General features: G+C 40.1%; 1 protein-coding gene across 6 annotated transcripts; it reads left to right on the plus strand.

The window, feature by feature from the left end:
• The first annotated feature begins 2,624 nt into the window (after nt 1-2,624).
• Nucleotides 2,625-21,430, plus strand: wt1a (WT1 transcription factor a). Of its 6 annotated transcripts, none has more exons than XM_064336171.1 (11): nt 2,625-4,667; nt 8,894-9,016; nt 11,134-11,236; nt 13,295-13,320; nt 14,246-14,323; nt 15,821-15,845; nt 16,922-17,021; nt 18,698-18,845; nt 19,779-19,868; nt 20,463-20,546; nt 20,923-21,430. In XM_064336171.1, exons 1-11 carry the CDS (start codon nt 4,268-4,270, stop codon nt 21,042-21,044), a joined length of 1,299 nt encoding a protein of 432 aa, XP_064192241.1. In that variant the 5' UTR covers nt 2,625-4,267; the 3' UTR covers nt 21,045-21,430. The 6 variants fall into 6 exon arrangements, with proteins under 6 accessions (XP_064192241.1, XP_064192240.1, XP_064192237.1 ...); XM_064336170.1 differs by having other exon boundaries at nt 2,631-4,667; nt 20,463-20,555; XM_064336167.1 differs by lacking the exons at nt 13,295-13,320; nt 14,246-14,323; nt 15,821-15,845 and having other exon boundaries at nt 2,642-4,667; nt 8,894-9,088.
• Nucleotides 21,431-21,631: the final 201 nt, after the last annotated feature.

Here is a 21,631-nt window from a genome sequence, read left to right on the forward strand (position 1 = left end):
TTGTGCCACGGTACTGTCAGTTAAAATTCAAAATAGACAGGTCATTCAGATGTGCCATGGAGATTCCGTGAACAAATGTTTGTATCACTGTTATCATGATCACAGCAATGGCGGGCAAAACCAGTAGCTGAAGAGATGTCCTTAAAAAGTTCATAGATTAAATGCAGTTAGACTGCTCAAGGACAGCATTGAATGCAACATCCCATGTAAGACATATGATTACATACACATATGTAGGGGCTGTACGTAATACGATACATGGATCAAATACAAGTCTAAGTCAAAATTTTCTGAAATATACTTCATAATCTTTCTCCTTTAGTATGCACAAAATGACTAACTGACACAATTATACCCTATATATACACACACACACACACACACACACACACACACACAATGTTTCATTGTTTGTATGACTTTAAAAAATAATTTTGAAGCTATAAGAATGTTTTCTTTTTGTAAACAACCCTATTCAGATATTGCATAATTGATCGTCTGTGTGAATCTCTGTCAATGCCAGCTGAAATATTTTAGTTCAGTTGGATATGTAGTTCAGAATAGCTTGAAAACTGACTTTTTTTTTTCTTTGTACCTTTGTGTTTACTTGACCAATGAAATTATCCACTGTTAAAAGTACTTTATAAAACATAAATATACATATATAGATGATCAGCTAATTCACTATTGATGTCCAGTGCAGTATTAATACAGGCCTATTTGATATACTGTATTATACTGAGAGCACTACAGTACACACTGTAACTGTCTGCCATTATCTCAATCTGACCTCCTCGTGAACTCATTTGAAAATGTTTGTATTTTTTTTTCAGTCATATTGGACTCAAATATACACTGTATTTGTTTATTATTTATGTGGCATTTATAATTTGGTAATGCTCTAGAGTTTTATTCCATTTTCAATAGAGCAGAATCTGCTCTGATGGTGTGTACTGGTGCTTGTGTGTTTTTTTCTCCCCTCTACAAAGAACAATGTTAATGTTAATTAACATTAAACATAATGAGAAATACATATATCAACGTTGCAATTTTAAACTATTTTTTAGTAGTTACCAACAAATGACAAATGCCATATGTAAAATTCACGAGTTGCTTTAATGTCTAAAACTAAAACAGGCCTGTTTCGCCCTTTATTTAACAGGTTAAGGCCAATTTGTTTTTCACAGTTTTGCCAGTTCTATGTGCTACTAGTAGCCAATTACTAAATTTGTTAGGAATATATAGGAATAGATTGCCATTGCTTACTATTTTTATTTGATTGCATTTCGCCATTGACCACTCTGCATTTGTTGTGGGTATTGGACGTTGGACGTGTAGGATTCATACGAAGTCGCGGATGCCTCTTTTATTTAATGTAAGGGTTAACGGGGTTTTCAGATATTCAAAACAGAATTCCCTCCGTGCCAAACTCCATCAATCAGCTTGAACTCCTTTCTCCTCACTATTTCGGCCTTTCGCTAGTTGGATCTCCCGTGAGATAAACTGCTAGTAAAAGATAGCCTATACAAGGGGAGTGTTTTAAAATTATTTTATTACTTTTTTACGTGAACGGTGTCTGTTTTCTCCAGGGTGTACAAGAGATGGCACGAGATGGCAAGTGTATTTCATAGTACAGCCTATTGTTATTAAAGACTGATTTCAGAGACAAGAATTAATAATCAAGCTATTTTATTAGGTCGCTGTTTTGCAGTATAAGCAGAATAAATGCGCGGAATATTCCTAAACTAGTAGGCTAGCTACTATTATTTTTTCTCATCTTGGTACTGGAGATAATTTATATGCGTTTAAGAAAATAAACAATAGCATATGTCAAACTTTAGAATGAGCTACATAGAGGTTAATAATTAGGTCTACTTATTTTGTTCTAAATAATGGTTCAGAGGAGTAGCCAGGAGAAGGCATTTAGAAATAAACCTATTTACCTACGTAGACTATCAACAAATTTTTTTGTGCCCCTCCCGGCAATTTAGAATTTTAGTGGTTAATCTGTGCAGAACTGACATAATATATTTTCTCTGAGAAAGTAAATGTCGTGATGTTTTATTTTTACTTTTCAATCTGATGGAATTAAATAAATAATTCACAATCTACACAATACTACAAGACTAGCCTTTTGTCTATTACGACGCCATTAAATGACAACAATTATTCTGTACTTTCTGTTCTTTTATCTGCACTGACAAGAGACAATAAGCCTACAATTCAGATTTGTTTCTTATAATTCGAACGATCCGACAAACGATTTATATTTAATGTAGGCCAACATAAAAATAAAAATAAACCACAAAATGTGTATTAGGCTACAATAATTCGCTACTAGGACTACAATAAACCATTATGTCACTACCACTGATAATATTGCGTTATACAAATAGCAGCCTATTCAATAAATGTACTATCGTGGGCCAAGCTTGGAAATATGACTTTAATTCATAAAATTGCTGGTTATTCCAATTGTAAACACAAAATTACGCATTTATTTTCTGTCACATAGGCTAATCTACAGATACTCGTGATACTAAGTTATGAGCCTTTATGGAATAATAATAATAATAATAATAATAACAATAATAATAATAATAATAGCAGCAAGAAGATAATTATATGATATACACACTGCCAACAGAAACTATCGTTACATCCACCTGATTAACAGTCTTTACCACAATTATAGGGTTATTGGATGATATTGGTTATATGAAAGTGTTGTACTAATTTAATAATCTAGCCTAAATAATTACAACGTTCTTCAATGGTTTCGCAACACCATTATGTTATGTATCACATAAACCTCTCCGGTATTAATCAATTCCACATTGCAATTTGAAGAATTGTTCCACCTCTAATTGCAATTTGTGGAAAAAAAATTTTTAAAAAAAGAAAAGAAAAAAAAGGATTTTAATGGATTTCACTTGGTCTGAACGTACGCGTATGGCAGTTTGTCTCATATTTAATTAGACCTATACTTAATACACGAAACAACTTTCAATAATATGTAAGAAGCACAATAATTGTGAAGGTTAATACAGAATTTAAAATTTTTAAAAATTTGTTTTCCTGGGTTAAATTCTGCGATGATGCGTTGGGAATAGCAAGGTTATGGGAGGACTTCTGACTGAGTACCGGAAAAAGTTCCCAAGCTGCTTAGCTGCTTTAAATTAAACCTGTTCGGAATTGTGCAATATTAAATAATGTTCATATCAGAAATACGAACGTAAATTATGTGTTCCAGATGCTAATTTATTTCGCACTTTACAATGTTGCTATCGTCGGTGGGCAATACTTATTTCATTTGTTTAGATACATACGGGACATTTGTGAAAATATACTTAGTCTTCATGTAAAATTTCAAATAAAAAATGTAAAAAAAAAGAAATATATACACATACACACGCACACACACACACACTCTCTGAATGGAAAGCTCAGGCAAGTGTATTCACTTCTGGCCGCGTGTTATGTTTTTTGTTGAAGAATTCCTTGATGGCAAACTGTGAATAACTGAGAAATAACTGCATAAAATAAGAAAAAATATAATAATTCAAACAGTTGCAACACCAGTAACATATTAATCAACGTGGGAAACAAAGCATATATAAAAATTTTAAAACAGTTAACCGCCTCCCCCACCACACACCAACATCCATACAGTTGACATCCATCTAACCCCACTAGGCACAGTCTCTTACATTCTCACTTGCGCTGCCTGCTCTGGGACAGTGGAGTGAAAGATGTTTAGAGAAGAGGGTCAGTGAATGAAGTGGTGGACTCATCCTCCTTACTCATTGGCTCGAGGCTCCTCCCCCCAACCCCGGAGTAAGGCTCTATTTGAGCTTTCGGGACTCCGGCGAAAAAACAGACACATGAGTTACGGAGCTGAGGGCAGCTCCTCCACCCCCGCACTCCCCATCCATTGACAGAACCAAGACCGCATCACCGCCAGGACCGGGCCTCGACCATCCGTCACCGCTCCACCGCGTGGACCGTTCCCGGTTTGTTTTGAGCTTTCAAATTACCGTTCGGAGGAAAGCGGTCGCTGCTCTTTCGCTCGACTATGAGGGTCTGTTGGACTTGACTTGCGGCTTTGAGAAGCAGGACTGTGCTAGGAACCTCTTTCAGTTGTGTGGCTGCTAGGAACTTTCGGCTGTGCGGCTGCATCGCCCCCCACTCGAAGGCAACGAAAGTCGTGCCCGGCCGGGTCAGGAGCAAAGTGGCAGAGATAAGGCTCGCCGACCTGGGCGGACCGATGGGGTCGGACATGCGGGACCTGAACGCCCTGCTGCCGGCCGTGCCGGCGCTCCCGGGGGGCGGGGGGAGCTGCGCGCTGCCCGTCAGCAGCGCCCCTCAGTGGGCCCCCGTCCTGGACTTCCACGGCGGCTCGCCGTACAGCTCCCTCCCGTCCCACCACCCCTTCATCAAGCAGGAGCCCGGCTGGACGGCGGCCGACTCCCACGAGGACCCCCACTGCGGCCTCAGCGCCTTCACCGTGCACTTCTCCGGGCAGTTCACCGGGACGGGGGCCTGCAGGTACGGGGCCTTCGGGGCCCCCCCGCCCAGCCAGCCCCCCGGCAACCAGGCCAGGATGTTCGCCAATGGACCCTACCTGCCCAACTGCGTGGACAGCCAGCCGGCCCCCAGGAACCAGGGTAAGTCTTCCACACTCCTTCACTGCTGTCAAACAATATATGCAGGGCTAACCATTCTCTAGGAAACAGATCAACACCTTTGATCGATCCACTGAACTACATTTTCAGGCCTGCTAGTATGGAATAGAATTATTACTAATTATAGGCTTTGTAGTTTATTATTGCCAGGCTCATGTGTTTGGTATGATAAAAGTGTATCAATTATGTATCATGCTATAACTGTATTTTTATTAGGGAAAGCTAACATCATGTTAGCCGTGGCTGAATATGCACAGTGGAACTGTATTTGTCATTCCAAAACAGCCTGAAGCTGCATACAGGTCATCATGCATCGCTCATCACACTTCTGATTCTGTTTGGAATAATCATTCTTCTACTTTTTTCTTCTTAATTCTTTCTTCAATGTATTTTTTAGATTTCATTAAAATAAATTACAAATCAAACTTCTAAAGTAAAAAAATGGCATTTAATGTATTTTAAGTTTAATGAAATCATTGGATGTCAAGATAGGTGACAGCCACTATGCATATTTTTAAATATTTATTTATGAAAAATAGCATATAAAATTAAGTATATATTTCATACATTTTGAACAGCAATATATTATGTAAATGTTTTGTTCCCATTTAAACTTTGACATGAAGGCAGTTGCCAGGGTTAAATGTTTACATTTATATTTTCATAAATGTGATAGTCAAATTATTTACAATTCAGGATGAAATAATAGTCGTAATTATACTAATAATGCATATTTCATTGTTTCAAATAAATAAAAAGCCATTTTCAGTATATTTGAAATGGCAATATATTTGAAATGGAAATACATTTTTGGAGCCTTGTTCTTGTTACTTTTTTGGAGTAGAGATCATTGATATTAATACTGCTTTGTATTGCTTCTATTTTATATATTTTTTACTTCTTTAATCACAGTAAATGCACGAGAGCACACTACATCAGAGGTCATATAAATTATTGTATTTCTGAATTATTGCAGGTAATCGTAGTTGTTATTAAAATAAATTAATCCAGACACTCTGGTGAAATAACAAAGGGCAACACAGAGTCAATGTTTCAATTCTAGGTGATCTTTGTCAGGTCTCAGACCCCAGAACTATCTTATAATACTGAAACTTTGTCGCTGTTTTGTCCTTTGGTAATATGGAGCATTGCAGATGTTATTTGTCAGCTCATTACCTCATCTAAATGTAATGTGCTTATGCCCACTGGTTTCTAAAATCATATTTATTAAAGTATCTTTAATATTCTTATTATTAGAATATCAGAATATTTTTCATAAGAAAATCATGATATATTACTATAGAACAATGAAATAATACCTAATTTAAAGTTATCTGAAACCCACATGTTTATGCATTGTGAAGTGGAACAATGGTAGTCGATATTAGAGTAGCACATTTTGTTTTCCATTTAATTTTGGCAGTCAAGGTTGTGGCTTGGTACATGTTAGGCAACAGGATGTGGGAACAGTGTTAGTTTGGCTCATAGCTTGTGGCTTTTTTTCACTAAGTCTAACCGTAATCTTTCTAGACAAAAACTATGGTCCTCCATGACCCGTTCCCCCATGCCCACCGCACAACAACTGGTCCACAGCATCCAATATCTGTGGTCCTTCTCAGGGACATTGGAGGCCCCTCAAGATGGGACAGTTATCTCCAAACAGATGTACAGACCTTAGCTTTACTTTCAGCACACTGCCATAAATCCCTGCCTTTTGTATGGGCCTAATTAAAAATGAACGTGCTATTGAAAATGACTTTGCTGCGTGGGCCAACCTCTTTATCAAGTTCCTCCAGGACCAGTGGCAGGCTAACACCAGGAAAAACATAGCCAAGAATCAATCTGCTAGGAGAAGTTCTGTGAAGGTCACCAAGGGTATGCACAAAGCTGGGATAAAGCAATCTACCGACATTGGGTATGTGCGTGTGTGTGTATCTGTGTGTGTGTGTGTGTGTGTGTGTGAAGTGGGGGAAACTCTGTTAGAAGAAGAAAGAGAGGTCTGTTTCATGAGTTATTGAACTGATAAGGAGGACAACACAGCTGTGAGACTGGAGTGTCTCTGCCTTTGACCGCAGGATTTTGAGACCATACTTACGAATATGTCCCCCCCCCCAAGATTTATAATAGCAGGTGAAAGATTGGCCCCTTGCTGCAATGTCCAAACAAACACTGAAATCAAAATATAATTTTCACGGCCAATGTAGCCATGAATCAAAATGCAATATGGAATTAAAATAATTCATTTTGATTACTTTTTTTTCCGAGGAGTGCGTGTCAGCATTTAGACGTGAGAATATTTTCAGAATATAAGTGTCTTTATAGCTTTTTCTGAATTCAGCGTGAATAATCGAAACAAAAGTTGACATATTCACAAAACAAAGTCATTGAATTATTGTATCCGACGAGACAATGTATTAATCAGTTTTATTAAATTTATTATTTATTGACTGTGTATGTGATGAATAAACAGTACATTTTATAATATACGCATATGTGTATATATATATGTATAAATATATTGCTGTTTTACTGGGGTGGGGTATTTTAAAGAATATTCCAACAAAATAATGCACTACAGTCCCATAATTCATTGCTAGCTAAATTTCAAACAATATGGACACTGCTCAGAACAAAATACACTTATTTGAAAAATAGTCTTTAATGAAAATATACGCCTTATCAAAAGGCCTTATTTATGTCTTTTGAAAGGGCTGTTCAAGTATCTAAAGAACAATACGCGTAAGAAAAAACAACTCATTGAGGGAAAAGGTGATTCTGGGACAGAATTCCCAGTTGCTTTTTTATTGCGTTCCGACCTAACCAGTACTGTAGCTAGGCCAGCTCGAGAGAGCTTTGGGAAAAGGAGAGTGCTGAACTGCTTATAGTCTATGCTTACTGCGTGAACTGGACTTAATGTGTTCATGGCTACGAATAACTGATAAATAACGAGTATTGTACCCTATTGGAACTGTGCTGTGTAGTTGTTCCAAAAACCTTCGGTATGTACTTATTGTACGTGGCTTTGGATAAAGGCGTCTGCCAAATAAGCGCAACGTAAGTGCAATGTAATGTTATAGGGATTCCCCTCTCAGAGCCAAGTCACAGTTCTGTGAGCACTCTCTCAATCAGTTCATTTCCACGGAAAAACACCAGGGTTCGAAGAGTCGGGGACCGGCAGAAGAAAAATAGGAGCCCTTAATGAGTTTTGTGTCGGAGGGTGCCGCGAAAGTGGTGCCCGGTAATTAATGGAGGTGGCGCGTTGAGATGGGGTGATTTATGAGGCGCCGTCAACCGGGGGGTCAGGGGTTCGCGTGATTCACCCAGGAGTCCGGTGTCACCGCCTCAGCGTCCCGCCGAGGGTTTGTTTCTACCTGGGACGTTTCCTCTCACCTCTAGGGGGACGGGCGGCGAGAAAAAATTGAAAAATGCGTCCCGTTCAAAAGACGCCCTGTTTCAGATATGGATACTGGACTGCTGGTGTTCCTCTGGTGTCAAACATACCATGCTTGATTTATGTTTTTTGTAAAGGTCCAAACAGTTTGTAATGATTAACTTATACTTACTAAGATATAAGTTCATTTATACGTATAAGATAAAAGATGCTTTTATGATCACACCTCAATGCCTTGTGTTGTTTCACTGTTGTAAAATAAACGTATCAAACACTGTATTTGTTTGATATGTTTGAGATATTTGAATGAGCACATACACGCTTTGTTTCTCAGAAAGGGAACTGTCATAGTCAATAATGTGTACATTAAAGGGAACATTTCTCTGTGCTGTAGTTTTAAAAATTGAACCATGCTACCAGAGAAACATGGGTACTGTCAAAGGACTTATGGATTGTTTTTTTTCTTCTATGAGTGCCCTGATACTATACATTAAATTAACAGTGACATCATAAAACCATTTCCCTTCAAATCGTACAAACACCAAGATTGCCAGTATTCTTAATTGCGCCAGTTGTAATTTATTTTGAGCATATTTTGTGCTGTATAATGTATAATTAAAGGGTGATAAAATAATAAATGGCTTCCAGGGTGCATCACATTATAGTTTTTTTGATGGCAGTTCCAAACAAAGACATTTTTGTAAATCCTCTTAACCAAAAATGCACTTCCTTGCAACAAATACATGTCCACAACCTAGGAGACGATCCGCAAGGCTAATACACTGTCCCGTCTCTCTCTCCACCACTCCCTTCTCAGGTTATGGCGCAGTGGCTTTTGACAGCGCCCTCAACTATGGTCACACTCCGTCACACCACACCTCCCAATTCTCCAACCAGACCTTCAAGCATGAGGACCCTCTAACTCAGCCAAGCAACATGGGTAATGAGTGCAACGTTCAGACTGACCAGCTGCCTGCTGTCCTGTGCTGCTGCCCTTATGATGTATGTCTGTGTGAGTATGTTTGTTTGCGCGCGTGTGTGTGAACTTTTGTGTGTTTCCACTTGTTTCTTGTCTCCGTGTGTGGGCATACTTTATGTGTCAGTGTTCATGCGTGTATGCGCATAAGTGTACGTGTAGATGCTAGACGTGTGCAGAGATATCGCTATATACTGTATGTATCTGTTTTATATGCAAATTATGTGCATTTGGATACAGATAATTGACAGAAACCTGGAAGTGGGCGTGGCTTTGAGCAAAAAGGTGTGCAAACGAGAGACAGTGGAAGTTATTATGCCATACAAACTCATGATTAATCACTGATATATCATTAATCATGATCATAACAGGTTTTATAAAAATGAAACCATATCAACCGTAGGCTAAGGAAATGTCGCGAGAGTATGTAAATAAGCGCTAGAAGACTACAAGGGGTAAACTACAAGTTTAAAGGAAGTTAGGGGACGTGACGTCAATGAGGGGACATCGCAAGGTGAGCAGAAAGTCGTCTTCTGGCAGCCCGCGTTGCAATGATGTATCTGCCAATGTGGCAAGAGACCATTAAAATATTTTTTTAAATGTTTTATTGTGTGTAATAAATTTTCATTGTTTTCTTTGCAGTATGATTTTCCTTTGGAACTAGCTGAAGTTAGGTGGACCAAATGCTCGATTAGAGCAAGATGTGTATTTCCAGTTTTTCATCATTGGAAAGCGTTACTCATTTCCGTTTCATACTCACCTTTTTCTGCAAATCAATTTTATGTAATAACAAGGGATTTGCATGCTTTAGCAACAGATGAAGAGAAAATCTGAATGTCATTGGGCAATTTCAAGAAAGGAAAATATGTGTTTACAACGCATTATCTGTGGCTTTCTAAATACGGCTTTTGGATTGAAAAACAACCTTAGTAGTTATATATTCTTTGTGGTGTTAGGGTAAACTCTGCCATTGGAAAACTCCCACCATTGGCTTTTCTCTGAGGGGATGCCTTCCATTGTGAAATCAGATACAAGTTAACTTACACCTACTCAGGGTAATGAATACATAGCGTCCAGGTTCTGTATGTTCTTTTGCAGCCAGTGTGTGAAAAGCTAACAAACAGCAGAGTAACCCTTCTCTTAATTTTGTGGAGATAAATTATCAATCTTTTTTTCTGGAGGAAATGGCAATAAGGGAAACTATTGGAATGTTTAGAACTACCAGGGGACCAATTCACAATGTTTTCAGGCGTAGAAAGAGCCCAGATTGTTCGTGTGCTCCTTGATATAGAGGAGTGTGTGTTTACTTTTTTTTCGCTTCAAAGCGACTATTGTTTTCAGAACTTAAGTGTGTATGAGGCTACATTTGGCTCCCCTGCCTCCCTTGATATTTCAGCTTTTCATCTCTGAGAATGGATTCCTTCTGGGTTAAATGGACTAATAACCAAGGTTCACTGGAAGCACACAGCTCTGAATCAGCATTGAGTCACAGCAAACTTAACTGATTTGTTAAGATTGGTGTAGTCCACTGAAAACCTGTGACTCCACATTTCTATATTTCAGTGTACACATATAACCCTGTGAAAAGGCTTAACAGAGGACCCTGATCACAAATGGTAGCTTACATTTTTTACATTTTACTCCCACTCACATTTCACTTAGTAATGCAGAAGTGCTAGTCTCCGTGGGATTGGGAATTTTATTTTCCAAGAAAGGAGACTTACGATTAATCAGCTGGTTTGCTTTATTGATGTTACACAGAGGACTTGATTCTGTAGCCGCGGTCTCCTTCTAGTAATGTAAAAATATGAATCCTTGAATGTGCAGGTCGTAGTTTTGACATTCTGACAAAAGGGAGAAAGGAGGCTTAAGCTCATTTGACCTGCGTGTGATTTTAACATTGAGACAAAAGAGAGATGCGATATTTCGGCTTGTTCGATTGTTGTTTTTTTGTGATTGCAATGTAGGTTGAATGGTGAGGGGTAATGTTTAGCATTAGCATTTAGCAATGCTTAATGCTGACACAAGGGGGAGAGATGCTATTTCAGGCTGCCTGACCTGCGTATTTGTGGGTTTTGCAGGTGAGCAGCAGTTCCCAGCGCCGCCTCCTGTGTACAGCTGCCACACCCCTTCTGACAGCTGCTCCACCAACCAGGCTCTGCTCCTGAGGAATCCCTACAGCAGGTACCCTACAGACCCTCCTGCACTTTCCTGTGCTCCTATGCCAACCAAGCTTTATGACTTGTTTAATAGGTACAGATTCATTGAACCCCTTCCTGGGTATGAAGGCACAGAGTGTGTTGTATTGGTTAGGCAAATAAATTAAAAGGGTTAGACAGGTTGACTAGAAGGGTTAGAAGGAAAGAAGGGAGCGGCCATGATGAATGGGATTTATGCAACCAAAACTTCTCTATTGTGGGTCTTGATTACATCTGGGTGACTCAAACATATGGAAACATTGCTCGATTACATTTTTTCTGTTGGCAAGAAGTGACTTAATGCTCTGTGCATATGTTCTCAGGATTACGGTAAATTAGGCTTTCTAACATGGGAGAGTGATCTTCTTTGTTGTAATTCCAAGTCTAGATCCAAGCACACAAAATTTTATAACCCAAGTTCCCAGCTTTCTGCAGTAATTTGACCCTCACGCCAGTCCTGCTTCTGGCAAGAGGAGAGTGCTGACATGATTGAATAAAAGGACATAGTGTATGTTAGGATGCTTACAGACTAATACCTCAGTCTATAATCTACACTGGTAGAATTATCTTTTCTGTCATTATAAACATTATTTGAAGAAGTAGCCATATTTTGTTTTGGGGGTGGGCGGGGGGTTGGGGGTAGGCAAAACTATCTGTTGGTTTGGTACATTCCATCCCCTGCACCCAACCACATGCACAAGATTGGGTGATTTTGAGCAATGCTCCTTCCTGTCAATGTACCTCAGTTTCAATTAAGTGCCAATACTGACCTGTGCTGCAGAGTGCTGTAGATTTTTAGGTTTTACAGAATCATTGGTTGAAGTCTGCAATGGTCTTTTAGGCTTTAAAACACACATCCACTCCAGAACCTCACAAACACAGACTGTACAGGATGTTCATTGGCGGTTTTGTTTCCCTGTGACCTCACATGCGGAGATTCTGTTTGTCTGTGAGGACAACATTTGACATGGGCCTTTCAAGATGTGTCCAAAAGTCACATTGCCATTGAGCACATCCTGTAGCTGGGAAAGGATGCAATGTAGCAAAAGAGGAAGGAAGAGGAACTCAGTGAGAGTCTGTGCTGGATTTTAGTGGGAGACCTTCACTCGTGACATAATCAAAATAAAGACATCGATCAGCTTGCACACAACAACACACCATACAACCCCTCCACATTCCTCTTGTAGTATCATACCTCACCCCTAATTTAGTAGTCATGTTTTAGATAAAAATAGATTCACTGAAAATAGCCTTGTGAGACAGTATTATTGGGAAGAAGGGGGAGGAACCCTAATTATATCACATCAGTGTGGACCACAATTTCAAACAAATGGAGTTTCCTTGCCAACAGCCAAAAATCTAAATAACTTAGTATCAATTAAATTTATAGTAACAGATATCCTCATATAGATATTTACAAACATATATTCTTTAAAGAATATATGAAATTCATACAACTGCACTCATTCGATATAAATACAAGTGTGTGTGTGTGTGTGAGTGTGTGTGTGTGTGTGTGTGCATGTTTATATACTGAATGTATGTACCCTCTGAGGTCAAATCTCTTCCTGCTTCATAATAGAAACCGAAGCTAAGCTAGTGCAATGGTTCTGTCTGGTTAAAAAGGACAGCTCTACACAGCTGTGCCCAGCAAGCCAAGATAAACTCAGTGTGATCTACTTCTGGTTTCCGTCCGAACTCCCCATCCCAATTACTGTTTGGCAGTCTTCTGAATAAAAGGGCCCTTACCCTTCTCTGCGCACCAACTTCCTAAGAACCGTAATTACCTTATTTTAGTGTGAACAGTCCAGAACAGTCTCAAAGGATGATGCATACTGGAGCTGCATTAGTGAGCTTTACTTCTGTGTACTGCATATATATTGTTATGAACAGCAGATACAGTAGCTATTGGGGCTTGGTAATGGGCAGCCCTCTCAGGAACCTTTGTGCCATGCCATAATCATAAGCCTGTGTAAAATTATTTGCATTGGCAGGTGTCTGCTGAACTCCAAGCTGGCTGGACATTACAAATGAGGTCCTACAGCACTGACTTCATGCAAATAACTTCGCTGTTTTACTATGGCCCCACATCATGGCCAATGCCACCTACACCTGCACACATGCATTATTCCAGTAGTGGAAGATGCGTTATTCTCAGCCAAGGGATAAGTGTATCTCTCCCCTGCAAAAGCGGGAATTCTTATAGTTGCCTAGTAAGTAGGTAGGGACTGTGCACCAGTACCCCTAACTGTCCAAGCCCTTTCTGACATAAAAGCCCCACACCACCTCAATTTAAGAGGACTCTTGTGTAGAGCCATGTGGTGATGTGGATCAGAACCACCATCCAGGCAGAATCAACCCAAACGCATGAAGAGTCTGGATCCATGGAAACTGCTGAGTACTGAAAGGTTCATAATGGTACTGTCACCATAATGGATGACAGTGTCCACTGTGTATAATTAATGAGAAGCAGCATATTTAGAAGCCTAGAGTTAATATTCCCCCCAATACACTTTGCTCAACTCAAAGATTCATCCTCAAAACCCTTTCAGGTTGATACCGTAAGAACCTTGTGTGCTACGCACCAGGCACCAAATCACAGTTCTGTGTAGAACATGAAACACCGAAATGTTTCACTGGTTCTGATAAGTCACGGAAAATATGTGTTTGTGTAAGCATCTGCCAGGATAATGAATGATCCCACTGTTTAGATTTTTAATAATGGATCGGTATTTGAGTCCCGAGAGTGTGTGGGATTGGATTAATTCATCACCCTGGAGGTGTGGGTTCGCTTCTTTGTGCAGTGCATTCATTCCATGTTACCCAGGATGCCTCAGAGGGGAAATTTTTCAATTAGAAGGTAGCTTGCACTGCACTTGGATTTTCGTCTGTTTTTTTTCTCCAAATCTAGTATCCCCCCTGCGTCTTCAAAAAAGGCTGAAGTTTTTTGTTCTTTTCTATTCATTTTGGTCCCTGCAGTAATGCCAAATGGCATGTTTGGAATTCACAACATGGAGCCCTGCTAACATACTGGCATTCATCATGAAGGGGTATGTCAGTTGGTCCTCCTCCTGTCAGCTACAAAAAAATTACAAATTTCTATCGGGATTTGCACCCATTGATACAAGCCCAAGCCACAGTACAAGGGTCATTTTGCAGTCTCTGATTATCCTTGACCCAGCACTAAATCACATGTTTGGCCTTTCCTAACAGGCCAAAAAATGATGCTGTCAGATCGGCCTAAAGGGGCCAGTAAAATCTATCAAGTGGTTATCAAGTCTGTTTCATATGGTTTGGATTGAACATCTCATCTGAAACTCTTTTTCGCTTGAACACTTGAGTCCCAGATTTTTTTTATTTCCCCTAATCCATCACGACACACCCGGCCCTGGCAATGCATGTGTCCAGACCTGCCATCCGTGGAGATCTGGGACGTTCTCCATACCTGAAAGGCATCTTACTCCATGGCCGTTGATCTCCTGCCTTGAAGGATCTTGAAGGCTTAATCTCCTTGAAGGTTTCATGGACCCCTGCCTGCTGACATATGCAGATAGCTCGTCGATGGGTCCTCCCTGAGGATTATCTCCGGGTGGAGGCCTCGCTGGTTCCCCGTAGACACTAATGAAGGGGCAGACATGCTGTGCTTCAGCTCTCGACTTTGCTGCTTTATGGCCTCAACACGCCTTCTAAATCTTCCAGCATGCGGTGTTAGACATTGTTTTGTCTGTTCCCAAGGAATATATCCTGTGGAACGTTTCCTGAGCAGAAGGGCAGCCTTGACCGTGCTCCAAGATGCGCTAGCGGGGAGGGGGTCGGTCTGAGGGAGCTGGGGAAATGGACCGGGGCACAATGGGACAGCGCTTCTCTCTGAGGTCCCAGAGCCCGCCCAGATCCACGCTGAGGTTAGGGGGAGGGATTGACCCCTCCACCACTGCAAAAAGCAAAGAGGCAAGGATGGTATACATCTGCTAATGTCTACTGCTCTAGTAAACGGAGGCTGAGCTCACAGATGCTTGGGCTCATCTCTGCTAATGCAAGCCAAGGGATTTATGTGTCCCATCCAGACAACTCTACAGACCTTTATCTCTGAAGTTACAGATGGCATGAGCCCAAGGTATAAAATGTTAATCTCCAAAATCAATGAATGAATTAATTGTATGAAATTTGTTTTTCGTCAGGAGGAAACAGCAATCATAATAAAGCACAAAAATAACTTATTAGGGTTATGTGAAGCAGGTTGTGTGACTGGCTACTGTAAGTGTGTGAATAAATCAAATGAATTGCTTATACTGATATATCAAAGTCTATGTGTAGCCAGTTTACTAAAACCTTAAAAGAATATTGATTTCTGAAGCCAAATATACATTTAATGAATAACAAAGCAAGGGGATGGCATATTCACTTTCTGTAGTATAATTTCTTATATTTCTGTCAAAATATTGATACCAATATATGCGATAAATATTTCAGTTGGTTCATTAAAAGTGCCTCTCATTAAGACAGTTTTGGGCTTTTGATTTAGGAATTGCAGGTAGCTGCCTGGTCTATGTCATTAGCCAACTGAGAATAGCTTTGGAGTGGGTTGGTTGTTCCAAGCTGGCGGCTGGAGTTCCAACAATGTGCAACAATGAGAAGAAAAATACTTCAGATGTTTATTTTTTAATCAGATTGCCTAACCATACAGGTTAACTTAACATAGATTGTATTGTTAGACACCATGTACTCCAGTTAAACTGTTGGATTTTAATGCATAGCATGTTCAGCAGTTTAATTGTAAGAATACAAGGGCAAAGCTCTACCTTGGAAGTGAACCTGCAACCTTTTGACACTTGACCGTTACACTTCACTGTCATCAGCTATATTTGGCCATTTTATGGGAGCCTCCTCACTGCCTCCTCGGATTGTGTAATGAGCAGATGTTCAGGCTCTCCGCAAGTTTCTGATGAACCGATGATTGTATAAAACCTTGGAATGCCTGAAGATTAGATGGTCAACCAGCCATGTGGTCACATAGGAAAGTGCTAATAGAAAAAAAGGAGCCATAAAGCAAAACTGATTTGCCCTAATCTGGGGTCAAAGACTAGGCCAGCTAACTGCCGGGCAATAGGTATAAATTTTGGGATGTGGGGAAGTTGCCCATTTATCTTTCTGGGAGTCGTACCTCAGACCAGAGAGGCAAATTTAGTGTCTTGTGGAGCAAAGATCAATTTACCTCCCAGAGTAAAAAGAAATACCTTTTAATATAGGCCTATTGTCAACATTACATAGAGATATTTACAAACAGGGACAATGTTTTTATTTTTTGGAATATTTTAGTGGGGATTTACTGTTGTATAATTTTTGTGTTGTTTCAATAAATACTGAAATGAATATCCCAGAGTTTCTGAATAAAAAAAAACAAACAAAAAAACCTTTTGGCTTGTATGTTTATGCTTGTGAAAGACAATTTCAGCATACTATTGGCAGCGTCTCTCAGAGTCTTACGTTCTCGCATTCAAAAATCAGACCAGGAATGGGAAATAGTACTTCTTGATATGAGATCTTTTTTATGCAGAAATGTTACGAAGCATAACACACATCTGGCATTCTACTGTTGAAGTTTCAGCCTTTCTCTTTGCTAATTTAAAACGAGCTGCTGCAAACCTGCCTCGAATTCTTCTCTCCTCCGCAGCCATGCCACGGGCTACGAGAGCGAGCCCAGCACGCCCATGGTGTACAGCTGCAGCACCCAGTACCACATCCACACCCACGGAATGTTCCGAGGCCTCCAGGTTAGTGTTCCAGCGGTCACTCAGAGGTCACAAACTCCCGACGTCTCCTCCCTGCCAGCGCTTTGTTATGCACTTTGGGTCCAAGGTCAGGACACAGAGTACGCAAAGCTCCAGTGCGAACCGAAGTAGATACTTTGTTGGATGGGTGTTGCTTCACGAGAATAGCAGCTTGAGCAAGATATGCAGTTAAAGTCTGACTGCTAGTTACCTGAACAGAGGAGATACTCAAAAAACATCTGAGTAATAGTCTAGCAATGCTTTTCAGAAAAGGGTATTAGTTCTACATGTTTTCCAGTGATCATAGATGAGTATCTTAATTCATTCCTGTTGACTGAGAAGAAAGCCTCTGAAAGAAAGCACTGGGGGCATTCTAAGAGAAAATGCACTTAATACTGCCTTGTTTTTTTAAAATAATTTCCCATACCATTTTCTTCTCTATCAATTTGGAATAACTGATTTTTTCCATTCAAGCTATTGCAGAGTCAGTTACACAAACACAGAGAGCGCTGTAGCTGAGACACTTCCAGCCAGTGACTGTTTTCATACTAAAGCCCACACTGTCCTAGTCTAAAATCCACTTTGACCATTCACTAATTTTTCATAGATTTTCCTCTGAAAGGATACATATAGCGCACAATTTTTTTACTGAACCAGTATGGTCCCATTCTTTTTTATAGACCCAGTCAGGTGTATGGTTTTACTAATTAGTTTAATGTATTTGTTGACAATATTGCTTTCATTTGAGGAGTCAGTGACCCTACCCTGACTCAGCTATTGGATGTCACCAGGGTTACTGGGCAAGTCAAAAAGCCCTTTCATACTTTACTTTTTGATGACTTGTAATGCTGCATTAATTACTCCTGGGGGGAATTAAATGGCCGTTATGCAAAGCTGTTACTAATTGAGAGCAGATGGGATGAACTGCTGAGTTGGAGTGAGGAGCTTGGGAGATTGAGTTCTGAGATTGTATGCCTGGCCTCCATGACTAAGGGTCAACATTTAAATAACAAATCAGTAACATGAGACAATTTGGGCGATCATTTTACAGCAAAACTGCAACAATGTGGCCATTAAACAAGATAAATCACTTGTTCCCTCTAATCTTGAGCCTTTGCTGTTAGGCCACCAAGTTTTATTGCAGAAGCAGGGGATATCAAAGCAAGTTTATTTTAGCATCGTTTGGGCTGTACAACGCTAGTTTGTCATTGTGTAATTCAGTCAGCCTTGCATACAATCACATTAAACTGAATAGCTATGAATACTGTACAAGGGAGAAATGCCCCATTATCTTCTCAGCCAAAGATTTAGAGATTGCATATACATTTTTGTATGACATTAAATCTTACAGCACTGAAAGTTTTACAACATTCTGGTATCCCATTAAAACATGGTTGCTTTCAGTTCCCATATAGATAAAAATAACACATGGTTTTACAATATTCACAACTAAGGTGAAAACAGACAGAACACATCAACCGTGCGTTTATATTTTTTATTAACATTATTACTGCGTACATAGTTCTTGTGGTGTGGTAATGTTGTTGTAAATCGGTATGTATGTAGCTCTGTGAGAGAGTGATACCATGGTCCATTTATTTCTTCATGTCTGTGAATTTGGTGAATATTGAGAATTTTAATTCCGTGTCTGACGTCCCCCTTCCCAAATCTCGGCACAGGACGTCCGGCGGATGCCTGCCATAACCCCCTCCATCATGAGGTCATCAGAGACCAATGAGAAACGGCCATTCATGTGCGCATACCCTGGCTGCAACAAGAGATACTTCAAACTGTCCCATCTCCAAATGCACAGCCGTAAGCACACAGGTGAGATCAGAAAATGTGAGCACAGTGTTCACCCAGCTGTTAATACTACTCCCTGTTTGGATTGTTGTTCTGCCATTGATTATTGTGGCCTGAATATGGGTTGTTTGTGGCAGCTGGGGAGAAGGGTGAGTATAATGATTCATCTAGCACTGTTGCCTATTGCTTAACGGCGAGTAAAACAACTAGGAAGAACTCCACTGAGTGTTTATACTGAGCTTCGATGGGCCGCACACAACCAATGTGTATCACTCTACGAAACTTTTTACAAGCTAGTGGACAAGTCTGGCTCAGCATAGATGTAGCAGAATTTTTTATTAGTATCTGACCCACCAGTTATTTATTTATAGAATACTATATTATAGTTAGTTATAGTACTTATAAATTGTGAAACATTTAGCTCTGATGAAGACATTACCCAGGTAAATATTTTGGTTCACTTTGATAAAGGGTGTTCCTATCATATAACACAGTTGCAGGGATATTGCGAAAAGGTTCGTTAATGCTTTTTTGGCACTCATCGACTGCAGATGTAGTGTTGAGGGGTTTAACCTTGTCTTTTGTGAGGTAGTGAATAGGTATAACATGCAATCACTCAAAGATTAAGAATGATTTACTGTGAACAGGCACTTATAAGAAACCACAACTCATATGGTATCTCCTTGGCTTGCATAGATATTTTTTACTGTCCACCAGTAGTTTTTTCTCAGACAGCTGTACTTGAATTAGCACTAAAACAAATTCCATTGCTCTACTAGGTAAGGGTTTGGCTGAGGTGGACTCAGTTCTACCTAAAAAACCCATAAAGAACCAACTTGATAAAAATGTGTGTGTGTATAAAAAGTTGAGTGGTACTTTTTAGGATCTGTACGGTTTTGCTGGCCAGGGGAGCAGGACGGGGTGTTGAATTCACAGGTTTGCTGTTTCCCCACGTAGGAGAGAAACCCTACCTGTGCGACTTCACAGACTGCGGCCGGAGGTTCTCAAGATCTGACCAACTGAAACGGCATCAGAGGAGACATACAGGTCAGCCGCTTACTCTGAATCCCTCTCTATCCCCTTTCCTCCACCCTTTCTCTCATTCTACCTCCCTCACGCAATTTATATGTAAGCATCAGCCACAGTGACTATGTTTCTCCACTTCCCATGCTGGCTGACTCACCACATTGAACTCTTTACCCACCATGCTGTGGGTCATACTGAGATGACGATGTCCACCTGTCCGTCAACAACAACTTTTCAATACTCTACATGTCAGAGAATTTCACATCGTCACTAACAAGTTTCTTTTGACAGCGCTGAATTCAGTCTATGGTTGCCCAAAATGCTTTGCTTCTGTCAGTGCAAAATGAAATTGTCAATTAGATTAAATGCATTGTAGCAGGCCTTGCATTGACATTTTCATGATACGATGATACTGTCTGAGAGGCACTTAGTGTGTCTCTTAGAAACGATAAAGCAAAACGACAACATAATAATCGCAAAAATGAAAGGTTATCCCCTGTGGCCTAAAACTGTGAGGAGGTTGAGGTGCAGTAATAAGTGCCTTATTACCCTCCTCTTACATGCTGGCACCCCAACTTTGTGTATATTCCTCTCCCCCCTCGTATGTGTGCCCAGGTGTAAAACCTTTCCAATGTGAGACCTGTCAGAGAAAGTTCTCACGATCTGACCATCTGAAGACCCACACCAGGACTCATACAGGTAAAACAAGTGCGTATAATTTTATATTTCCCTATTGCTTATCGCCATTTGCCGCCGTGCTCTTTGCAGTACCCAAGCATGCAGATATTACCTTTAGCTGTTCATTGCTAGGCTAAATGAATCACAGTCATCTGAAAATTATCTCAGTTAAATCAATGTCTCAAATTATGTCTGGTTTGGTAAAATACAATTGCATGACCTTATTTTTAATAATAAAACAGATTAAAAATGAGTCTTCACTTTTAATGTGCTTCCAGAATTCAGTCACAAATATCTTGACTATTTTTTCCATTGATTTTCCCCTTCAGGTACTCTTAATAGTTCTTGTCTTGTTTGCTGCTTCCCTCCATTTTAAAACCTTTCCCTGTCTTTGCAGGTGAGAAGCCATTCACCTGCAGGTGGCCAAACTGTCAGAAGAAGTTTGCCAGGTCTGACGAGCTGGTGCGTCATCATAGCATGCACCAGAGGAACCTGACAAAGCTGCAGCTGGCCATGTGACGTGGCTGACCAATGACTGTCCTGGAACGAACGTTTTCGCTGAACAAGGGCTCAAACCGCGACAGAGGCCGTCACCTAGCGCTGATGGGTAGGAGCGCATCTAGGCTGACGGCACTGGTGCTGGTTACCCTAAAGTGCCTTCCCATACTTGCCAAGGCACGGACGTCGGCTAGCAGAAACCAATGTGTTTTGTGTTAAAGCGTAACCGAGCACCTCCATTACCTACGGAGGTTAATAACTCCTTTCACTTTCTGTAGTTATTGTTAAAATGCAGTCTTGTGTGTGCCTTTTTGAAAAAAAATTGAATAGACCGTGTGCTGTCTGCGACAAACATATTTATTTTTTTAATAAAAATGTCAGCTTCTATATCAGTCTGCTTAAAGAGATCCTTGTTTCCTTCATTTTTTCCCATGGATTTTTATGGTCTATTCAGTAAAATCAGAACCATATACTGGTCTGTCAAAATTAGATTCTTAATTGACATCCTTACATGGGGACAAGATATGACTATATATTACTTCACATGACATGGCTAAATTGTACATGGGTTTACATAAATCTCAATAGTTATGTGATTTGAGAACCAT

The sequence above is a fragment of the Anguilla rostrata genome, chromosome 5 (assembly GCF_018555375.3).
Source record: "Anguilla rostrata isolate EN2019 chromosome 5, ASM1855537v3, whole genome shotgun sequence".
Lineage (NCBI taxonomy): Eukaryota > Metazoa > Chordata > Actinopteri > Anguilliformes > Anguillidae > Anguilla > Anguilla rostrata.